Source organism: Thunnus thynnus, chromosome 11 (assembly GCF_963924715.1).
Source record: "Thunnus thynnus chromosome 11, fThuThy2.1, whole genome shotgun sequence".
Taxonomy (NCBI): domain Eukaryota; kingdom Metazoa; phylum Chordata; class Actinopteri; order Scombriformes; family Scombridae; genus Thunnus; species Thunnus thynnus.
This window is the reverse complement of record NC_089527.1, coordinates 11,726,422-11,750,981: the sequence shown is the minus strand read 5'-3', so window position 1 is coordinate 11,750,981 and position 24,560 is coordinate 11,726,422. Positions and strand designations below refer to the sequence as shown.

Below are 24,560 nucleotides of genomic sequence, written 5' to 3'. Positions count from 1 at the left end.
ACTTATATGTGATTATGTATGTAATTACAGTGGGCATGTGCACCCAATGGAGCTGATTTGTTGAGACTGCTGAAAAATGATTCAGCGACCTGTCATTTGAGGGAAGTAGAATACCTACCACCAGCTGTTGAATGTGTAAAAGATCAGTTTCCCCAAACCACAACAGGACGAGTCTACAGCTATGTTAGCAGCTATGTGAGGCTGTACTTATGTAGGCACAGTGGTGATTTGAGCTGAATGCTGACGTCAGCATGCTAAAATGGTCAAAAGGACAATGCTAACATGCTGATGTTAAGTAAGTATAATGTACATAACACAACATATTTACATACCGTGTTTGCCATCTTAGTTTAGTGTGTTAGCATGCTAACATTTGCTAATTAGCAATAAACACAAAGTACAGCGGCAGCTTGGCATCTCTTTGCAGTTTCTGTAACAGAAGTGAGTAAGTAAAGTGCTGGACAAATTGGAAAGCTGACCTGAAGATGGCCCTGGATGAAAAAAGAAGGGATCAAGAAAGTGATTATAATTTATCCTGAGGCACACATGAATAGCTGAACTAAACTGCATGGTGATTCATGGCAGCTGTTGAGATATTTCAGTCTGGACTGACCAATCAACCATGGCTAGAAAGAAAACATTTTTTGACCCCTGACCTCCTTTGGCTATGCAGATAGTTTTGGTTTTATTTGCTGAGACTCGATGATATCCATCAGGTTTTCCGAATTAAACAACCAATTATATCATTTGACCATGCTCTCCAGAACGACTCACAGAAGTGTTGTCTAATCTGGCGGCAGGCAGTAATCGGCAGGACAATATAATTTTTCTGTGCTTTCTAAAACCGATACCAATCACTGTTGTGTTGATAAAATGTGGTGTGGGTTAATTACTACTTCCTTAAAGTTAGGTGACCTTCATCGTCATGCTACAATAATAACCACAGGGTTAAGGTTAGGGGGCGATTGCAGTTATGATTTTTAAAAAAACCGTCCTGCAATTAGAAATGGGAAACAAACAGTGGTCTCCTGTTGCAAAGTCCACTGTTTGGTTATAGCCTCGATCCACTGCATCTCCTCCAATAAAGCAAAATTTTAGACATATTTAAACGTCATAGTCACAGTAAATCAAGATACTTCCCAGACTTTGATGTGGACAGTGTTTTCTGTGATTTTCTCCCTTCTGTTGATAATAGTTGGTAGATAGTAATCCCTTTCTAGTGACAACTGTTGACAGCAAAGTCTAATATCTGCCTCTAAATTGGGAATACTAAACCGGTTTCAGCGACCATTTGTAAAAATTTACATTCCCTACCGTCATTTTTCGCAAACCGGCAATGGAAAGTTATATAATACATATGGAATTACCCAAACATGCTATCTTTATCTGGTGCTGCTTTTCTGCTTTCTAAAATCCTTCGTATATCAACCCTATTGTGTGTATGTAGTTTGTTTCCATTTTCAGTTGTGCATATGCAATTTCCTTTACACAGCTTTTGTTATCGTGCATCAGTGGCAACCTATTACATATATGGAGCACTACCAGCCTATAGTATATTCATAGCATTTGTTGGTGCAATAAATCTATCATTTTTATCATATATATTATGTAGAAGGAAGCAGGGATGTAACAAATGACAGCACAAGCTATCGGGTTCATGCTTTGCAATGCAGGTTACGGTACCTTCATTTGATACAATATCTTGGGAATTGCTTTGTATTAGGATTGCTTCAGAGGCTTGTGAGGAAATAGTTTTATGTTATTCATACTGAGGTTCGCCCATAATGTGAACTTATTACTCTTTCATCTATGCTGCACTCCACAAGCCCACGGACCATTATTCATAAGCATAGAGCCCAGTATAATAAAGACCTTTCCTTCGCCTTCATTGTTTTAAGACTGAAAGGTTTGTACTGTAGGAAATAAAGACAAAGAAGAGAAATATGTTGTGTTATATAATGTAATTTAGCAACAATAGTGACGGTTAACTAGTTACTAGTTAACCAGTTAAGTACTGCTTTCTTAAGAGTGATGCATTTCATGTAATAAAAAAAATATTAGCATGCAAAAAAATACCTTAAAATCTCAGCACACCTGGAAATATTGCTTAAAGGATCATCAATGTATTCTGTTCGGTGATTCTAAAGTAAATGCACACAATTTTTATTTTGAAAATCCTCTAATTTCTTGGCAGTACTAAAAAAACAAACAAACAAAAAAACTGTGATGTGTCAAATGTACTTCCCCTCTTGACAATTTGTAGTTTGCAGAAGGAAAATGAAAGACGCGAATCACTTTTTTTTGCTAGATGACTTCTATCTGTTAAGTTCAAAACTGTAATTTCCTGCTTCAGTTGATAGTGTATAGTGTAGTATGACTGGTAACACGGGCAACATAACAATAATTGAGCCTTGTCCCAGCGGCATGGTTAAAACTCATACCACATAACCACAGCGTCCATAGTTCAATTCTGGCAGCGGACCTTTGTAGCATGTCATTTGCCACTCTCTCCACTCATTTCCTTTCTATTCCCTACAATGACACTATGTAATAGAAGCAGAAAATACCCCAAAAATAAAATAAAAAAAACATAATAATAATTGTGTCATCAATTTTCTCTCCACTTGTCATTATAAAGCCCACTACAGAGCCTCTCAACTAGATTCCTTACCACTTTAGGGGGGCAACACAGAACACAATAAATTGAAAGTCCACTTTTTTCTATTTTTGCAAGAATTGTTAATATCCATGCAAACATATGTGGTTTGAACTCTATGTATGTATATACCCTTTTACACAAAATGTCTTGCACAAGTATGTGACATGTAAGTTACACACTTGTGTGCTTGAAACATTGTTGAGAAGGAAATGCCACATTAAACTGGTCGACTTGACATCTTCACCTAGGCTATTTCACCTCATACAAACCCCCAAAGAAAATAACTGTTGAAAAAGAAAAGTTGAAAAAAGAATAATTGAGTTGAGAAGAAAGAAAAAATTCACTTGTTTACTTTCCAAAATTACAGTCAGGTTCATGGCTTTGTTTTGTAGTTAAACCCAAGCTAATACCCAATTAAAAGCATCCAAAAGTTAAATACCCGGAACAACACACAGTATGTTCATTTAACTATATGTCAAACAAAACAACTCCTCAAGCAAATGTGTCCAGCTGATCTCTGGTATAATTGCACAAATAATCCCTCTGTGGGTTGCGTGATACATACCTGCGTGGAAGTCAACTCCCACAGCAAACAGTGTTCCCGTGATGGGCATGAGGGCTTCACTGTTGTCATTTGGGTCCAGAGAAATTCCCCGGATTCCCTCATGGATGGAATACATCAGAAATGAGTCAACACCTAAAGATCAACAAAACAAAGAACAGCCTACAGTATTGGACCACAAACATAGACAGTATAGCACATTATGAATGCCCTTACGCCTCGGACACAGCGTGTGTGCGTGTGTGTCGCTGAACTACTGCGTCTCGCACGCTTAATGTGTCCACACAGGCACACATTCCTATCTCTCTATCGTTTTCCCTGTCTGGAGAAAATAGACGAGACCTCAAATCTCTAGATGATGGGACGCAGCAGCCAGGCTGTGTGGCTGCTCTGACCTGTTAACATGGGCACCGAAATGAAAAGCAAGAGGTTCCGCGACGCACACATGCTGCTCACGCATCCTGTGTGTCCTAGGCGTTAGACATATGTACAGATTAATCACAGATTCAAACATAAATGCACTGCTTTAGATTAATGAATGCAAAGATGTAGTCTTAGTGATAGAAAATATTGGTGAAACCTACCCTCACAAGACATGCGGTCGCTACGCAAGTTATATCCAACAGTGCAGGAGCAGCTACGGGTGTTCTCAGAAGTGGGGAAGCAGAGCTGTGAGCATCCTCCGTTGTTTATCTGGCATGGGTTTCTTCCTGAATGTTAAGCACGATCAGCAAAAGGCAGAAAATAAGGTACGGTAAATGTATGTGGGTAGTGTGTGCATGTTTGTGCCTTCATCTTCATATGTATGTTTGTGTTGTGTTGATATTATTGAGTGTGCTTACCTTTCTGACCCTCCCTGTCGTACACCTTCATGTGAACCACCCCGCTAGTCTTGTTTCTCAGAATGACAGGGTTCCGTCCATCCCTCTTGGTGACCGTTCCCAGCTGTGCTGATTCCTCATCTGCCCACCAGAGTTTGCCGCCTGTAACCATCAACGTCATTTTCTTAAAAATATGGCCACAGATACATATTCAGTAAAACTGCAATGCAAGGGCAAATTGATCTTTTTGCTCAAAATAATACTGCAGTATTTTGGTCTTGTTGAGGAAATGTATGCAAATCAAGGTGTGATGCAAAGAAGCCTTCAAAAACACTACATTACAATCAAATAGGCCCATTCATCACCAATTCAAAATGTAAACGGCATGCTTCAGCTTTTGCTCTAATCCACCAAGGCTGACACTCTTATGCCGTAAAGCCCCTTAATAATTGTTGCATTCTCTGAGCTGATTTGAGATTAAGGAGTGGGGTACCCTGTCCCCTGCTCTACCTGGTTGCAGTTGCTGATGCCTGCATCTTGCAGCCATGAACCATTGTTTGTATTATATTTGGGAAAGGTTTTCGCACCACCAAAGGCTCTTCCATGCACTTCAACAATGTGGGGAGTTTCCATTATGAAATCAAATGGACAAAATTGTAATTTTCAGTGCCACGTTCACAGATAGTTAAGGAAAACAATCACATTCACACACAATTTATATATTCATGACTGGCATGTAGAAAGATATAATCTTTGACAACTGATATTCATCAGTTTCACACTCATTGTGCTTGTGGTTGTATAACATGCAAAAACCTTCAGTGATTCAGAGGCAGCTTCTTTACATCTTTGATGTTTTATTTTATAAGACCATCCTTCATGGGGTAAAATTCTCTTTTAAGAGCCAGTCTAAACACCTAAATGAAACACTGGTGCTGGGGAAATGATAACATGTACTGTAGTTGTTGTGTGTCATGGCTTTTCACTGTCTACTCCCTGACAGAGTGGCTGGCGTGTCTGGCTCTATGTGACAGTGAACCTCCAGGTTTATGTGCTGCTGCCGTCGTGAGCATAAATGATGAGTGTGTCTTTGTAAAGAGGCACATGCACAATAGGCTCCTGACCCCAGCTCAACCAGCCACCACCACCATACGATCCTCCAGCCCTATCTCTGCCCTCAGCAGAAATCAGTGATGCACAGTCCAGGCACTTTGCCACAGACTCTACAGACGTGACAGGAACTCTCAATTTTCAAATCCCACTGAAGTGCAAAGTGAACAAAGTCAGGCGGCCCCTCTCCCTCCAGAATAGACATTGTAAATGGCGTTGAGATGGACATGATTGTAGTCCTTTTTGAAAGAGTGGTTTAAGAGATGGTTTAAAATGGGAAGCATAATGGGATGACACATTCATATTTATACAGAGGTAACACCAAAATAGGTAATTGTAAAGGATCATCTTCTTCAGCAGGTTAAAAAAAAAAAAATCGTGTTTTTAATAGATTTTCTCTATTAAGTACCTGTTCTATTAGCAGCAGCAATCACTTATTAAATGACTGATGACTGAATGATTGATGTCACATCATTTACAGGTCAATACAATTTTTAATGTTTTGTGCTAGAATTCACTCAACCATTCTGAGCAGCATTGCCTTTATTGACATGAATAGTAGTGCTGCACACAAACTGGTATAGTGTATTACCCTCTTTAACTGTATTAGCAACATAACATAGATGACACCATAATGTTACAGTCAAAACAATATGTCATAAATAAATTGTTACTTATCAGACAATTTAGCATAGCATAACATATATGTTTTTTTACAAAACAACAATCAAAACATGTGCCCTTTAGGTTCACACTATCAGTCCCTTGAAGGTGAGACACTGTTTTGCTCTCTTACCCTTTTTGATTTAAAAAAACAAAAAACAAACAAGAAAACACATACACACACACACACACACACACACACACACACACACACACACACACACAAACTATTCACACTTGCATTAATAGCTTCAGGCTCAATGTCATCCTTTAAAAAAATCAAATAAATTCCCATGAGTGAGAATGACAGTCTACATGCCGTTTACAAAACACTTGACCCTGGAGGACATGCTAGCCTTGATAAGCTTTGCCCCCTGTGTTAATTTGATGCCGTGGGGACTGCCGGCTAGCTGTGATTGTTCGCTTGTGGCACATCATATTCAATTTCCACTTCAACTGCTAGTTTGATTCCAGGCAAGTCAAGGCTGATGGATCGCCCACCTTCTAAATAGAAGCCCTCACATTTCCCTCAAGCCAATCCAATTATTACAGCGCCGTAGGACTTGAGTGGATCGACCTTGTGTCACTAACAGTGCCTTCGTTACACCTTTTCACAACCAGCTCGTGCAATCACAAAGACATGCATGCAAAATGAATAAGCCAAAAGGAAACACAAACACCCCAGAATGTTTCTTTTAACACACTGCATTATGCTCATCAATTGAATTATCATTTCAATCGATTACTTTTACTTAGCTCTCTGAAGCTGAGGATGTATTATCACAAAACTTTTACAGAAGAAGGCAATATTCTATTCAGTCTGATTCCTTTGAAGAACTGCACTCCATCGATACCACTGCAGTAGAATCACTTTTGCAAAATCCCTTTCAGCAGTTGTGTGTCTACCTCTGCCTCCTGCTGTGAGGGATAGAACTCAAGCTTTCCTTGTTTACACATGCTGCTGCTGTGGAGTAACCTCAACCACTTCAAACACGACCAACTAATTGATCAAGATATCACAGACCATAAGAGAGAGGAGAACCACTGTTAGATTAATGCACTTTAGTGCTGATTGATTCATCCTTAATTGGTACAATTAGTTTGAAATACAGGTAGATAGGAGCATATTTTGAAGGGTGCTGTTGTAACACTCTGAACAACACTTTAAACTATCATCAGTGTTATCACATTGGAAACTTGGAATATGGAAAACAGTTCTACTGCTGCTGACATGTAATCTTGCAAAAGGTGAAAAGGGGATATGAGTTGCTACATATTATAAAACGCCAAGCTTAACATTAACAATTTAATATCTTTACAATATCTATTTTACACCTAACATGGGTGAAGTCAGTCACCTCACGTCTAGATAATTTAAGGTCTGTGATATCCTCATTAAAACACGTCTTATGAATATTAAATAACATGTTCATGCTTGCATGAATCCAAGTAAAAATCCACTAAATGCTATCTTCTATATATAGTATTAATTATAATGTGAAAAATGTACTGTTGAGCCACTGTGAAATTTCTCTATTTAACAAAGTATAATAATAATGCAGTATAGTGCTGTTCATTCAACCATTCAAAACAATTTCCTCAACATAACAAAATATCATTAATTGTGATTGATGGCGACTCGCAGACATCATTTCACTGTTTTGCTGTACCTGCTACTGTGCAGGAACTGAGCCATTACTCTATGTCACCTCGTATTCTATCTCCCATTTATGAAATGCAATAATGAAGTCTCCATCATCCATATAGGAAACAGCCCTCCATGGTCAAAGTCCTTACTGTAAGAAATTCCTAGAAAAATGAACCAAAGAGATGTGGCTTACAGTTGGGGAATGCTAACGGCTCACAGAACAGTAGGATGCCATTCTGCCACTGCTGTGTTATTCTGTAACAGTGTAAAAACCAAAGTGCTCTCTGCACATGCTGACAGATACCCACTACAATGGAAACCAAGGCCTGTCATGATTAATAACATGCTTCAAGAATGCAAAGTATCACCCTGGCAACACTCTTGATTTAAATTTTTCTTTAAAAAAAAACAAAATTATACTTTGGTCCAAAAAGACACATGCACACACACACTACCAACAACTCTCTCTTCAGTATGTTTGCTCCCTTCTCATTATCAATCTTGGCAAGCAAAATGAATTCACATAGCTCAGTGGGAAGATTCCCAGTTGTCAAGACTGCAGCAGTGTGGACAAAATTACAATTCTGGTTTATGGCAAAAAAAAAAGGCATTGCAGGTGCTACTCAGTAATTTCACTTACGTTTGGCATATACAGTATGTGTGTAATTTCCCCTACACCACAACACAGTTTGTGTTGTATTAATTATAACATCCTGTTTGGTTGTTACACCAATAATAAATATCCCTCCCGAATATTATATTTTAAAGCAAATGTACAGTACTGTACTCAGTTGACTGTGACACATGGTCAATACTGGAAGCGCATATATACAAAGTCTAAAAGTAAAAAAAAAATTAAGTTTTGAAGTTAAAAGTTTAAAGTAAAATGGTTTGGAGAGCCAGACCTTGCCAGCAAGAGTGACTGTTGCAAAGATTTCTATCCAGGCCATGTTGACTTGGATTTCAGCAGATTTCTAAATTAACCTACAAGTTGATAGATGATGTGACACATTGGATTCAGCACAGATACCAAGAATCAACACATAATGAACATCCTCCTCCCTTTTCATTACAAAAGGGGTGAGAAAATCAATCATCAATCACTGCTTCGCTGTGTTTTAATTATCTAATGCCCCTGCTACTTCACACAAAGTGAAGCACAACTGTTGCAAGGACTGGCTAAATGGCTTCATTCTACAGCCACTTAACTGGTTAAATACGTAATCCCTCCACACTCTCTGACTAATCCCCAGTGGCAATCTGATGCACTCGTGACAAGCTCCACTCACCCATCACGGCCAGAGCTGTGCCTTTGGCTAACTCCCTCTTCAGAGTCTCCAGCACTTCCAGCCCACTGCCATCCAGATTGCACCTGTTGATAGTGCCATTGGCTGAGCTTATCCAGTACAGCTTGTTGGCAGTGTAGTCTATTGAGAGACCTGAGAGGAAGACAAGTGAAGAGAGAACAGCAGGTTAGAACTTACGGTGAAGGCTCACTAGGACAGCTAGCTTGACTTCAAAAGAGGGCAGAATTTGTAGTACCACTGGCAAAACACTAATCAGAGACATACGAAATGGGTACTTAAATGGATAAGCAAATCATAAAATGGTAAGACAACTATATAACTTGTTATGTTATCCTTAATTTTGAGACATTACAGTAAACAAAGGAAACTATTCCTGAAAAGTGTGGCTATCTCTACCACTTTTTGTACTGCACTGAGTTCCACCAGGAAAGATAAACCAGTAAAATTAACCAGTAAAGTAAACATATTCAGTTACAAACCCTGACTACATTTAAGTGCAGCACTGAGAAAGTGCATAACACAAATATCAATAAAATCTAAATAAAGTCATTTTGACTACTATACTTTACTGTACAGTACTGCAATGATACATGCAGTAAAGATGCAGTACTGCATTAATGTTAATATACGGAAGTTTGCATGAAGTTGGTTGGATGAGGTGTTCATGTTTATATGACAGCTGTTTGTGGGGGATCTCTTCATAAAAACTCCAGCTGGCATGAAAAATGAACAAGAGTGAGACTGGCAGCTTTTAAATCCATTTCCTGGCTGACATGATGGTTTTTCATAGAATACAACTATCAATGGTGGCAACTGAAAGCAATTTCAATTGTGGACCTCTGGACAACTCACTGTCTCTCACCATGTGTTGGATTTATGTCTGGCAGATTCACAGTCACAATGCGTCATTAATTTACTCTTGTCCCCAGGTCTATCCCATAATCATAAATGAAGCCAGTGAAATACGGTGTACCCTGCTATCTGTATTGCTGACAGGCTCAGGAGAATGAAGAAATTCAGTGAAGACAATGGTGTTGTTTGTGTGAGAAAGGGGGAGTTTGACCTTGAGCTGTGTGACAACAGCCACTAGAGATGAAGACCAGCTGATTTTTTTCTCAAGCTGCAATCGCTCACTCCAGCATGTGGGAAAAGAGTTAATATTCAAAATATATGGGAATACTATGATTTAAATATTAGCCTTATGAACATGTAGAAAATATTGAAAATCAGATGCAAGATTACTGTGTAAAATAGGCAGATCTGCCAAAAAGCATAACATCATTTACCACATTTTCCCAAATATTGTAATTCATACCCCCAAAATTTAATGACACATCGAGAAAATCTTAGATCGATCACTTCTCTTACTGTTGATGCATCACAGCAGAGGACATCCAAAACCATTGCTCAGTGATTCTTTTCCAGTTCTACATTCCTGCACATTTCTGACTGACTGTTTTATACCTATAGACTCATCCTACTCAACAGAAGCTTGAAGGATTTGAAACATCTTAATCATTGTCCTTGCTGGAATATTTTTACATATTTGTTTTCCCTTTTCTTTCTTCTTTTCTTCATTCCATGTTTAACACATTTTAATTACTTTAACTTTGTTTTAACTTAATGAACAATTTGTTTTCTGATTTCAGTAATAGAAAAGCTTGACTTGTGTTTTGAATGAACTGACAAAAGGTCAAATGCAAAAAAAAAATTTCTAACACTGTCAGTATGCATGCAGGCATGCAGTACATACATAGTTATAGTATATACTCAGGTGAGCAGTCAGTGACCAGAGCAGTAAAAAGCCTGTCCTTTCAGAGGAAGTGAACATTCCCTTTATATCTGCATATGTGTCACTTCAAACTACATACACAGGTGCATAAATAACAGCGCCTCAATGTCTACACTTGTTAACGGCTTAAAAGATTATCTAACTGACTATAAAAAAAGGCATAAATGTTGGAGCCAAGGGGACGGTTTGAACATTGCTGTAGAGTTGCACAGTATTTCAAAGGCAACCACCTCAACCTTGAACTAGAACACAATACCTTATCATACAAGGTGGCCCTTGGCAGGTGGACATAGGGAGACACTGGGCTTGAACTATATGCAGTCCACATTAAGGCCTATTTACATTACAAAGCAATTGTAGGGTACAATCTACAATTTTGGAAATCGCAATGTGCCACACTGGGTCCTTTCAATACATACCTGCAGATTGACATCTTAATGAGAGCATATTTTAATTAAGTAGCAAACCAGGTTCATTCATTCATAGCCATCAGGTACCCCCAAGTGAATGAACACTTTCCATGTGATAATTCTTCCTGTTATAGTACAAGAATCATTCAGGATTGGTTCAAGGAACCTTCAGGTGAAATTGCAGAAATGATGTCATTACTATAATCTTTTGTATGAATCCATAAAATCAACATCAGTGAACATATTTGTCATAATGTCATAAGAGCTTCCATAGAAAGAAAAACATCTATCCATTAACCCTGGACAGTTGTGTGATGCTCTGATGTCTGTAGGATCAGCTTTAACACTAGAACTGTCAATAGCAACAAAAATGGTCATGAAAATAACAAAAATGTAAAATATCCATGCTTGTATTTGATTCACAGATGGTTTAAAAGTAAATTATTTCTTTGGGAATCAAATGATGAGTATACAAGTGTCTGCTGTAGGTAGGTAGGTTTGTCAAGGGAAAGAAATTCCAGCATTCCTTGATTAACTGCACATTTTGACACCTTTACCCAAAGAGTCTGGGACATTGCCTGTTGATATAACATCACCATTGAGGAGGTGGGTATTCTTTTTGATTCATGTTGACGTTGTCAAAACAGAGAAAATGCAAACAGGTAAAAACATTAAATCTGATTCAATTTGTAAAAGTCAGTGCATGAACATACATGGAAATAAATTGATTATAAACACATTAAGGCAAACTGAGATTATTACAACTTTCATGTTAACACCTATGTTTCAAATTAAGGTTCAAATAAGAGAATTACTTTGAAAGAATTTGGAATGAAGTGAACACAGATGCAAATCTGCAAACCATGCAAGTGCTTTAATCTGGTCCTTTACAGTCATATTGTCTAGTATGTTATTATTTAGTCGTGTGTATGTAAACATACGGTACAGAGTTTATATAAACTGAGCTGACAGAATAAAATCAGTGTCACTTTACACATGTAAAAAACAATCTGCTGGGTTTGGTCACATTCAAAGTACAATAGGGGTCTAACTCAGTGCAATACCCTCATACTGACCTACAGGTTCCCTCTGATTCTGGTGGAGGACCTTGCTGTTGCTCCCATCCATGTTGGCCATGTTAATGGTGTTGCCATCTGTCCAATAGATTTTCCTGTGTGAGAAGGTGTGAAGTGAATAGTTAGCGATCCAGTTAGGCACAGGGTATCATGTGGTTTATAACATAATTAGTAAATGTTATGTTTTTATTAATTAACTGAAAATTGAATGTAAGCCAATAGATTTTTTTTCACCTCACAACCTTGTAAGGATCTGAACTAACCTTTCAAGCTCAGAAAACATGTTCTCCTTACAGCAACAAGGCTTTGATCACCCTTTCGGTCTGCAGTCAGGTTTCTTAATGCATTGAACGTGAGGTACTGATGAAGTGTAGAGACTGTTCTAATCTACTTACCCCTTGGCGGGGTGCACTACAAGGCACCTTGGCTTATCAATGCCGTGGATGATGGAGGTCTTCAGGGACCCATCAAAGCGAGCCACATTGATTTGCGACTCATCATTTTCTGAGCTGAGCCAGTATAAGTTCCTGGAAAGCCAGTCCAAAGCCAGGCCACGGCAGTTCACTATGTCTGTCAGAAAATGTATGAAAAACCTGTCACACCTGTGTGCTTTAAAGTTAATCTGCTACTTATACCATGAGCAGAAAAGGCAAAAATGGTCTTTAACAAGTGACATATACTTTTGAATATATACTTTGCTCTTGAGACCAACATCAGTTCTTACAATTAATAACTATCACATGATTAATTAGTTATTAATTGGTTAAAAATAACAACAATTACTGCACTTGTACTTATTAATTACTAAATACTACTCCCTACGCAGGAAAAAAGGCCCTAAGGGCAGATTGCTTTACCATTTAGTACTATATTTAATTGTTACATACCATAGAATCAATAATGGCTGACACACACACACAAACACACACCAATTCAAGTGCACATACACAGCTATGACTTTGTATTTTTTTATGGATGTCTGGAATTCTCCCACCTGCAGAAATTATGGTCTCTAGCTGGGTGCCATTGATGAAGGCACGTTTGATGGTTTGGGTTTTGATGTCAGCCCAGTAAATCCTCTCCTCCAGGGCATCATAGTCCACTACCGTGACATCATCGATGTCTGGCACCGTTAGCGCCGTCATGACATTCATGTAAGGGTTGTCAATGTCCACACCACGTATTTCAGATCGCCGCACATACAGGAGGAACCTTTTCAATGCTGGTGAGATGATTAAGAAATCAAACATTTGAGAAAGGCACCTTTGCTGACCTTTTCTGTCAGGTGCAGCTGAGAGCATGATATAGATGAATAGCCTGATAATAATGCTAATGTCAATCAAAAGGGGAGAAATTCATATGTAAAACAAAACATCTCTCCTGCTGATACCATAGCATCCTATATTTTCACGCTGATAATATAAGGAGAAAGCATGAAAAATGAAGGTGTTAACTGCTTACCAAAGCAGGATTGTTTGTTGGGTGAAAGCTTTGTAAGGTGCGGACAGGTGCAGGACGCAGTGCGGTTGTAATTGATGAGACACAGATGTGAACAGGGGCCACGTCCATCATTCTCTTCACATGGATTTGAGGCTGATGGGAAGAGAGGAAAGAGAAAACAAGAGAGGTAGAGTAAGACAGAACATTTTACAACATTCAGCATAAGAGGTTGTGATGGCAAGCAAAGAGATATGTCAGTATAATTGCTGAGTGCAATTTGGACTTTGCAGCCTTTGCAGCATGACATTTACAGGCCATTCTGATTGTGCCACTCAAATAAAATGCATATTTTGAAAATGGCAAAAAAGCACTGCTGAAAACAATTATTATTACAATATTGTTTTTGTTGTGTAACAGCAAAAAAGAGATAAACCATTAAAGAACTGAAAGGAGATATGAAAATGTGTTCATTTGTTCCAAAAGATAACAAAAAAGAGAGAACAAAAATACAAAAAAACATCTTCTGCCCATGTTTGGGTGTTTAGGCTGGACTCCTGTTGGATTGGGTTTAAAGAGATTCAGGGAATTTAGATTTTTGCTCTTTTTTCCTCAGAAATTCTCAGAAATGATGGGATAAATTATCTAAACCGATAGATATACACAGCAAGCAGAAATTCATTTCGCTGTTTTTAAGTAGAACAGTGATCCTAGGAGGATCATTTTCATGAATTTCTTACTCTACCCTATTCAGAATAAATCACCTCGGCAAAACTAAAGAAAGTCACCCACAGTTCAATTATTTCCCCTCACACTGTAATCACATTTCATGCATCAAACACATCATTTTTTCCATCTACTCTAGATGATTTATGTCAAACAAGCTCATTCAAAGTTCATTTCCCAGGCTCACTCAGCAACACATTGGAGAGTCCTGTTGCATCATAAATGTGGCTTATTTTAAAGCAAAAAAATGCAACTTTGTCTCTGTAAGCTGGAAACTACACCCAACTGACTCAGTATGCTAATAGGTAGACATCTGAGTGGATATAGCACTGCTTTCACCTGAATCACGCTCTTGAGGGATGACAGGCAGCAACAACAGAGCCAAGGTGTTTGTTTGCTCTAAACTGTACGATGTCTTTGTTACAAATAAATAAAAAAATGTGCACAGCACTGTGCAAAGGCAGTGGAAATGGTGGTTCTGCTCATTTGCAATACTGTAGGTATTGAGGACACTGTTCAATTCCAACCCTGAATAATTCAGTCACATTCAGGGAAGGCCCAGTGTGGTGATGATAGCACTTAGTATGCAACTGCCTCTTTCCACTGAGAGACCCATATTTGTTGTTCTTATTTGTTTCAAAGCCTGTCATATTTGTCATGATAACAGTACCGACACAATTACAGTATGATTTATCCACCTGCATATAAATGTGTATGTTCTAAATGACATTACAGTGTTTGTATTCAAATTTGCACATATTGAGAAAAATGATTTTGACTGCAAAGGGATCTAACTGAATTATCCTCAGTCATACCTCAATTTCTCCTAGAGAACTTCAAGGTAATAGGACAAAGGGAAAAAAAGGAAAGGTGTGTACTACTACTATGACTACAAAACATGTACTGTTCCTAAAAAAACGATTCCATAGAGCTAATTTGACTTTTGGGCAAATATAATGGTTGAAATAAATATTACACAATTGTGTTACAAAGAATGCATCAACACCAACATTCATTAATCAAAATATCAGAAAAGTCACTTTCTCTGCTTTGTTCTGTCTACTGTATAATGGTACAGTGGGCGTAGGTGTTTTTGTGATACTCTGGCTATAATCAACCAATTATCTGTTATAACTGCGAGGCCCTGGGACTGCCAATCTGCTTTCTAATTTGCAAATGCTTGTTCCCCACTCTTATGTTAAAACACTACTTTGCCTTTCAAATGACACGTTGTATTTACAGGCTGTTTATGCCTCCAGTGAAACTCCACTGTGGCACCTGCTGAATAGCTCCTGAGACCAGCTGCATATTGGTGTTCAGTCTCCCTTCTTCATCAGATCCCTTCCTTTCTTTTTCTCTGGCAGATGTTCAGGGTCTAGTGGAGCACCACATCTCCTGCCCTTAGTTCTGGCTGGAGTGGATAATAGCCAGCCCCCCAACCCATTGAGCTTACTGTCTTCTTTGGAAAAGCAGTCCCATGCAGATACAGGAAGGAAACAAGCAAATTAACTCGTGGCACATTCAAAAAGTGGAGGATTCAGTGAATAGATGTAAACCCGATTACCAACGTAATAACGCCCATATAAGGATGGTGCATTACTTATATGTGTATGAAGGGAGGGATACATAAACTTGGCAATGGTGAAAAAGGCAATTGTGATGAAGACTGATCCGTCAATCAGGTGGTCTTGGCACACATGGAAATAAATGTTCCATCACCCCGAATTTTATTTTGGCAGATCTGCTTAACAAATATATCAAAATCAATTTCAAACAACCTATTTACAGGAAATAAAAAACAAAACAAAACAAAAAAAACATGAAGTGACTTGAAAAGAGATTTGATGCTATTCATCTTGAGCTTGGCAGTATATCTCACAAGCTGCACATCAAGTATGATTGGCTTACATATGTAGGCTTTCTGTCAGACAACACATCAGCAGTGTATCTTTAGTCAGAATCTTGGCTTACTTGGCCATTTCGTAAAATTGATTACCTATTCCACTGTGGCAGACACAAATTCAGCAATGTTCAATGAAAGGAAATTGTTGGCAATATTAATGAAATTTCAGAACTTTTTCATATATTTCCTGTTATCACAACACACTATTCACTAATTCAACTAATTGATTTGATGAATGGATGTGCCGCAGTTATTCAGTGGCGTTGTTATGGTTCTCATTTCTGCAACTTCCAGTAACCCTCCCTTTTACAGTCCCCTAATTACTAAGTATTTACCCGGTAAATATATGGTAAATTATAGTATATTATTGGGTAATTACCACTGGTAATAAGTAAGTAAATACAGAGAAACTACAGCTCAAACACCAAGGAAAACCTCTACCATTACCCAGCAACTCAACTAAGTACCATGTAGTTGTGACCAGTTTAGGTTGGTAATAACTCAGATATAATTGCCTACTTCCTAAGAAAGTGGGCAACTAATTCTTACAGACACCTCCTCTATTACCCATCAATTCAAGTTACAATTGTAGTTATCCAAGGTTAATATTGGTAACAGCCTAAGTTAAATTATGTTCTATCTAGAAACTAACATAGTACTTTCCAATAAATTACATTTTCCTATATAGTTATTGTTCATGGTTACACCCATTTATAAAAGATTTATTAGATTTACCTGGTAACTACCTCCACAGAAACAGTTTTCCTCTAGTGTCATGGTAAATCTTCTTAAATACTGGGTATGTTCTTGCATATGTTTTTACAATTTACTCAGTAAGTAAGCTGAAACTGTACTCTAAAAGGAAGCCTTGTTTGTTTCCATGGTATTATCATGATCTTTCCATATCTGTCTGACCACCACTGTGTGTCTTTTAACAGTTTTGATCATTCTCATGATTTGATTGTGATACATCACATTATATTCACTGAAAAACTTAAAAACAATTCAAACATCACTGCAAGAATATTTCTCACACCTGATCAATATCAACATTCACAATCCCAGACTGCTTTTTAGTACAATAGATTCTCTGGCAAATCCCACAACTAACTACAATATCGAGTTTCCAGGTTCTAAATGTGAAGAGTTTGCTGGCTACTTCAGGGAGAAAATAATCAACATTAGATCTGGTATCTGCCAGCAGAACAAGCACACTGCATTTTTAACTACAGTATATCCTCTGTACAGAGTGATGTCAAGTTGGAACCTTTTAACCTGGTTGAAACTCCCTACATGTTCCCTTGTCCCAATTCCTACCTCCCTTTTTAAAACTACTTTTAATTCAGTATCTGAAGACATCCATAGTTAATCCCTCCCGACAGCTTGGTGTCTTCCTCGCTGATTTTAAAACTGCTTTAGTAAAACCTCTTTTTTAAAAAGGGAACCCAGATATTTTAACACCTAGCAATTTTAGACTGATTTCAAACCTCAATTTTTTTTGTTTTAGAGAAACAATTTTTTAATGAACTAAGTACCGTTTTAAACTCAAACTCTAAATTAGAAATGTTTCAATGAGGTTTTAGGACACATCACAGCACATGGACAGCCCTGCTAAAAGTAGTGAACGATATCAGATCAAATCTTGATAGTAATTAACCTTCAGTTCTTGTGCTACTTGACCTGAGTGCTGCCTTTGATACTGTGGACCACCAGCTTCTTTTAGATAGATTGAGTGAGCATGTTGGCCTGTCTGGAATTGTTTTTAACGGTTTACCTCATATCTTTGCGGAAGAAATTTTTTTGTATCTATAACTGACCACTCTTCCAAACACTATGAGATTAACAGTGTCATCAGGAGGCATGGCATCTTTTTCCACAGCTATGCTGATGACACTCAGCTCTATGTGGCTGTGTCTCCTGATGACACCGGGCCTACTGACTCACTTTTTAACTGTATTTTAGATATAAAGACCTGGATGTCACAGAATTTTTTACAGCTCAACCAGGATAAAACAGACATACTGATCATTGGTTCAAAGGCTCAGAGAGAGAAACTGGCCCCCAAACTAAATACACTTAACCCAAGCCAAGAAGCAAGCAATCTTGGAGTGATTTTTGATCCTGATTTTAATTTCAAGGCTCATGTGCAGGGTGTCACAAAAACAGCATCTTATCATCATCTCCAAAGTGAGGTCATTTTTCTCTCTGAGCAACACAGTGAGACTGATGGACACTTTTATAACTAGCAGGTTAGACTATTGTAACACTCTCCTTTCTGGTCAACCAAAGAATACAATTAATCAGCCAAAATTCATTCAGAATTCTGCTGCACTAGTGCTGACTCAGACCAGGAGAAGAGCAGACATAACTTACTTTAAAGTCTGGTACCGCTGGGTACCTTTTAGTTTTCATTTTCATTTTAAAATTCTTTAATTGGATTATAAAGCACTACATGGCCTTGCACCAGACTACCTCTCAGAAATGCTTTTGGTGTATGAACCACAAAGGCCCCTCAGATCCTCTGGTTCTTCTCTTTTAGCTGTTCCACAAAGCAGAACAAAAACCTTCGGTGATGCTGCTTTCAGCCGTTATGCTCTGAGCCACTGGAACCACTGGAAAAAACCATCTATTTAGTCTGGCTTTCATGTAGTGTTTTATAATTCTATGGTTTTATTATCTGTGCTTATTTTAGTTATCATCATTATTCATTTTATTCTATTTTGTTCTACAATTTCATGCTTTGTTATGTTTATATTGCTTGCATTATCTTTTATTATTTATATTTTATTATCTTAACTATCTATCTTTTACTGTTGTCTTATTCAATTAAAGAGGACCTATTATGCTCATTTCAGCTCTAAATTTTTGTTTTTGGACCCCACTAGAGTAACTCTGCATGATTAAAAGTTCAAAAAACTCCTTATTTATCTTATACTGGTCCTTTATGCAGCCTCTCAATATACACAGTTTCTCTTGCACTCTGTTTTAGCTCCTGTCTCTTTAGAGCCCCCCTCCTGATGAGCCCACTCTGTTCTGATTAGCCAGCTTTACGTAATACGAATTGCGTAACTTTGCCGTCATTGCAAACCAAACATTTCCTGCTATACTGCTTCAAATTAAAAGCTTTTTAATGACTAACTAATGGGAGACTTTTATTGTGAAGAATTTACAGGAAGTAAAAACGTGTTCCTCACTTACTTAGCAGAGCTTTGTCGGCGCTAAAAACCGGTTGAAACAACAACATATGGAGCTATTTGGAGCTATTTGTTCAGCGGATCAGTTAGAAATAATGCAGGAAGGACTAGTACAAACAGAAACGGCCACAGTGAGATGTTTTATGAGCTGCAGACAACCAGCACACCTCCAACAGGTAAACTACTTATTTTACTTTACTGCTACTCAGTCTCCTCTGCTCCACTGTTACATCTATCAGCAGGTCTCAACTAGGGGAGTCACATCCACCTGCTACATGATACACATTTCCATATTTGGACATCACTCTTGGGGTTGGGGGTGTTCCCACATTGTGCTGTCTCTGTGTTATGGGTGTATAAATAGGTAGAGGTCTGTCTGCAATGAGGTGATGAGTAAAGTTTAAGCTCAGTAGTCAGCGTAGTCGTCTGTGATCTGGGAGACTCCAATTTGAGACCCAATGTGGGAACCTCCTTCATAAGGTAGTTTATTCATGAACACTTATTGTAGCTTTAGTTTTCTAAAATTAAAAGCGTAATAAAAACAAAAACAAAAACAGGATTCTTAAGCCTCTTTCTACTTTTATTCAAATACAAATACAAATAATTTTGCTGCCTCACTAAATACAGATAAAAATACAAATACCCTCTGCACATCCCTAGTACAAGTTTGTAGTGATTGCATGGAAAAAGGAATAATCATTAAAAATTACATGGTAAGAGCCTTGTGATACAACAAACAAGGCTTTCAGTTACAATACTGTATTCAGTTTACTGAGTAAATTGCTGTGTTTTACTTAGTAATGTAGTGGAACATATATGGTCCAAGTTCCTTTTAACTCCATGGCCAGTGGAATAATCTGTTACAAAGGACATGGTAAGATAGCATATAACAATAATATACTATAATTTACCATATATTTACCAGGTAGATACTTGGTAATTAGGGGACTGTAAAAGGAAGGGTTACCCAACTTCCTTCATTCACATTCAGTTAAAAAAAGGAAAAAAAACTTAGTAGTATGAGCCAATTAGAATAATTTGGATGGCAAGAAAAACACATTCAGAGGAACTATTAACTAGCTAGTTAATTCCCTGCATGAGCAACTTTTTCATTCAGACACCTGCTCATTGATTGACAGGCCAAATGAAGGCAGAGGCAAAGCTGAAATTAATTACATTATGCTGTTTTTTTCCCAATGCAATATGAAAATGAATTCTGTTTTAAAAGATAATATATCCTCAGATAATGTCCAGTGGTGCTTGAGGATTCTAGACATTCTTTATGTTTACCTAAAACATGTAATGTGATGATGTGATGAGTTTGCACTTTATATTGCACTACTGTGCATATGCCAGGAAAGCAAAACTGACAAATTATACAAAGGCCTGCTTCAGGCTAATACAGTGAATTGTCACTTATCTGTGAGTGTCTCATCTCCAACAGTAGAACCAGTAAAACTGTTCTTACCTTGTGGCTGTCTGCTGGGATGAAAGATCTGCAAGTCAAAAGGCTGAGCACTCGTCTTCTGGATGACTGTGACATTTCGCCCAGTCCACTTATTGGCTCTCGCTAAAGTGTTAGTCCTCCAGTCCGTCCAGTAGACATTGCCTCCAAAGAGAGATACAGCAAAGGGATGGGACAGGTATTCGTGGCCCCTGAGGATCTCAATGACCCCACTACCGTCATAGAGTGCAGAGAAAATGGCGTCGGAGCTGTTTAAAAGAGACCAACACAAAGGTCCATATCAAAGTTTAAACTGCTCTTCAAATGCATTGAAAGGAACAGTAGATGAAGGCAGATCAAATTGTTACCCACCAAGTCCACTGATGGAACTATTAAATTGTTCAAGACCCGATTTTAAACCAAATATGGTCATTGCACTAAGATCTAAATATTGAATGGCTTCCATTATTTAATGCCCAACAGGTAGATGGAAATTCAAGTTGAATTTTTGCTCAAGGAATGCTGAATTTTTTGCAGTATATAATGTCATACATGTATTAAAAGGTATAAAATGTGTGAATGTTTCTGCACACGACTTGAAAAACTCTATTGGTATACCGTGCATCTGTCCAAACAATCCTCTTTTCCAGATGATCCAGTGTCAGTCCATTAGGCCAGGCCCCAATCTCCATATCCTTAAACACAATGTGTCGACCTCCTCCACTCATTGATGCAGCCTCAATTCGGGGGAAAGTAGCATCCCAATCAGTCCAGAAGAGGATCCTTAAAGTAGAAAACCAAAGGCAGCAGTTAGTCTTGCATCATCGCCTGTTTGCCTTTAAAAGGATAAGCAAGAATAGGTATCTATACACACAGCAAAAAATAAAATGAATTTAGTTTTCAGATGAACAAAGGACAAAATAATATCACTGACTATTAAATATAAAAGTTGGACAATGAGCACAAATCTAAGAAATAATACAATTTGCATATATCCACTAGCAAAACACAAGGGCTATTAGATAGACCTCTTGAACATCTGAAAGTAATTTCACAGCCATTTGTACTTGTTTGTTAATGTTATTATACTGCAAAACACAGTCAGCATATATACATTGCTGTTGTTACTGAATTCATTACCATAGACAGTGGCAGTGACTGTCCAAGAACAGCAGTGATCCAGTGCAACCCTCAACATCTGTGACAGGCCTTGAAATGGGAAGCCATCTGTTTTATTATGATTTTTCACAGCTCAATGAGGCCTGAAAATGAACACCATCGATGTGACCATCGACAGTATCCATAGCAAGCAAACATTGCTTCTGTCCTGCTTTGGTCCACAAAGTCAGCTAGAACGAAAGAGAAACTGGGTGCTCAAGCTTAAATCACACGCTGTCGACAACAAAACCGTGTTAGGAAGAAATATCCTTGTCCAGATCAATAGCCTTATTCACTTGATACGGCCTCCCTGATCAATGACCCACTACTTTGAGTGGATTCAAGTAATTAGATTAGAATTATTGCCCTGTAATGGAAATGCGCCTTTAGGCACCAAAAGCACCCATTAATCCTACTCTGTACAGCCACGAAATGTAGTCATCCTCCCAAATGTGAAAGAGTACTATAGGAGAGAGTGCATGAGCAGATTACTCATTTCTTAAGAGTGTTAAATTGATTTTAGGAATGTCTGGGTTTTGCTTTAATCTGAAATATACTGGCCACAGTATACAGCCATTGGCTAGTTCTCAGATGCATTTATCAAAGTAAGCACCTAATATGAAACACTATCAACACACCAACAGCAGATGAAATTGATTCAATTTTTTTTGTATAATTTGTACTACCATATATCATCTAAAACTCTAATGCTATATTCTGTAGATAGAAAGAGTATAACATTTCCCTGTTGTGTTTCCAGCATTGCAGTATTTACTTAGAGAAAGTGAACAATTGCTTCAATTAATAGGTAACTACTTTTTCATTACTCTTTATTTAACTTGTACTATACAAATATGTATAAAATCTATCAAACTGGAAAATACCTGATAGACCAAAAATTACCCTCAGAGTGACTGATTAAGCAAGGAATATTTAATGGTTGAGCCAACATAGTGTGAGCCAACATAGGGTTACAATAAATCTTTCAGTCTGGCAGATTAGGGTGTGCGTAGGAAGAGATTGGAGAATTATAGTTAAATGGGGTAAGGGGTCTGACTTGTTATTAGCTGAATAATAATAGCTGAATGAAATGTTGAATTGTGTTGAGATATCAATTTCAAATTTAAATTCAGACAGACTGAATTGCTTGTGTTGTTGTTGGGGGGTTTTTGTATTTTTGTTTTTTTGTTTTTTTGGACTGTGTAACAATTTAGAACTTTGCCCATTGCCCTTATAACCCATAAAATAAAACTAAGCCAGACGGCTACTGTCACCAAACTACAAACTACTTTTTCCAGAGCTGAATACCTTCAGGCATCATGGTATTCCACCCAGATTCCCACCTTCTCCACTCAGACACCTTGTCCAGTGGAGTATCAGTGTGGTGACATGGACATGATCATCTCTCCACCAAAAATCACTGTTTGATGAAGCACCTGGCCAATACATATGTGGGAGGTGAACCTTGGCAAGTGCTTTTTACACTACTTTTTACTTACTTACTGCCCACTCAGGCGCCCCTAAAATTAAGTTGACTTCAATAGGAGTTTTCATCACTACCAAATGAATTTAAACCACTTTGGTAATTTCTCATTGATCAACTGGAATTGCATTGAATGCTGCATGGAACAAATCCTAGCCAGGTGCACAGGAACAAATACTCTGCTCACACTTAGAAATGTTTTGAACATGAAAAAAATGTTCAGAAGACAGAAAAATATAGAATTGTATTTTTGAAACTTTATCCTGTGCAGAAATAATTACAATATTTTAGGGTTAACAATAATTTTCTGTGGGATATTCATACCTGCAACAAGCTCAGCTGTTGTGCAGTTTAAGCAACAACAGCTGATGTTGTGGTGGTTTATTTAACATATTATTACTGATGCATCATGTTTTCAAATGCTTTCAGATATTCACCATGTCTGTCTCTGTCTGCTCCCAAACTCTGCACTGGTCAGTGTTTTTGCTGCACATTTGTTGTATCTCTGTCTTGCAAGAGTGGATATTGGGTCAATGGCTGCTCTGTGCCCACATGAGGACATTGCGATCCAATTGAGACAAAACAATCTTAACCAGGATTTACAAGAATAGAAGTGAGAGACAGTGTACTGATTCATGTACATTGTGGTCTAAACTCTGCCTAAATGCCCCAGAGGATATACTTGACACAGAATCTTACTCTCACAAGTGGACACCATGTCCTGTTGTTCTATGGTTATTTTTCTTGTATTTGGACTGTTTATAGTGACGAAGCATGTTATTCTCTTCTGTGCCATACTTTTCTATGGCCAATCAACAGTTCCCTAAGCCCCACATCCCTTAGTTACTGCTGTTTTGCCTGTCAAGCTTTCAATTTAGCAAGGCACTTATGCAGTTTACAATGATAAAGGTAGCAGATTTACCACTTGAAATTAGTTACTTCTGGAACAATTGTTCCCTGATTTCACACAGAGGTAGAAAAACGTAGGCTTCTCATTTTTAGGTGGCTACCATCAATTTTACCAACTGAAAAGACAACTGGCAGCTTTTAAAGCAGACAAACACACTATTTAATGCAACACTTGTATTTCTGTTTTCGATCCTGGCCTCCAACCTCTTTAAAATGCAAAGTATCACTCTTACTGCAGCCGAATGCGCATCGCTTCAG

General features: G+C 38.0%; 1 protein-coding gene across 1 annotated transcript in view; it reads right to left on the bottom strand.

Annotated features, from left to right (window-relative positions):
- Positions 1-24,560, bottom strand: part of lrp1bb (low density lipoprotein receptor-related protein 1Bb) — a 126,044-nt gene that overhangs the window by 78,465 nt on the left and 23,019 nt on the right. The window contains exons 12-21 of the mRNA XM_067603669.1: positions 21,371-21,535; positions 20,777-21,021; positions 13,510-13,641; positions 13,043-13,270; positions 12,444-12,618; positions 12,049-12,143; positions 8,753-8,902; positions 4,064-4,204; positions 3,806-3,931; positions 3,225-3,356 (exon numbers count right to left, since the gene is read on the bottom strand). Of these exons, the coding sequence (XP_067459770.1) occupies positions 3,225-3,356; positions 3,806-3,931; positions 4,064-4,204; positions 8,753-8,902; positions 12,049-12,143; positions 12,444-12,618; positions 13,043-13,270; positions 13,510-13,641; positions 20,777-21,021; positions 21,371-21,535 (1,589 nt within the window). The remainder of the gene's footprint in view (positions 1-3,224; positions 3,357-3,805; positions 3,932-4,063; positions 4,205-8,752; positions 8,903-12,048; positions 12,144-12,443; positions 12,619-13,042; positions 13,271-13,509; positions 13,642-20,776; positions 21,022-21,370; positions 21,536-24,560) is intronic.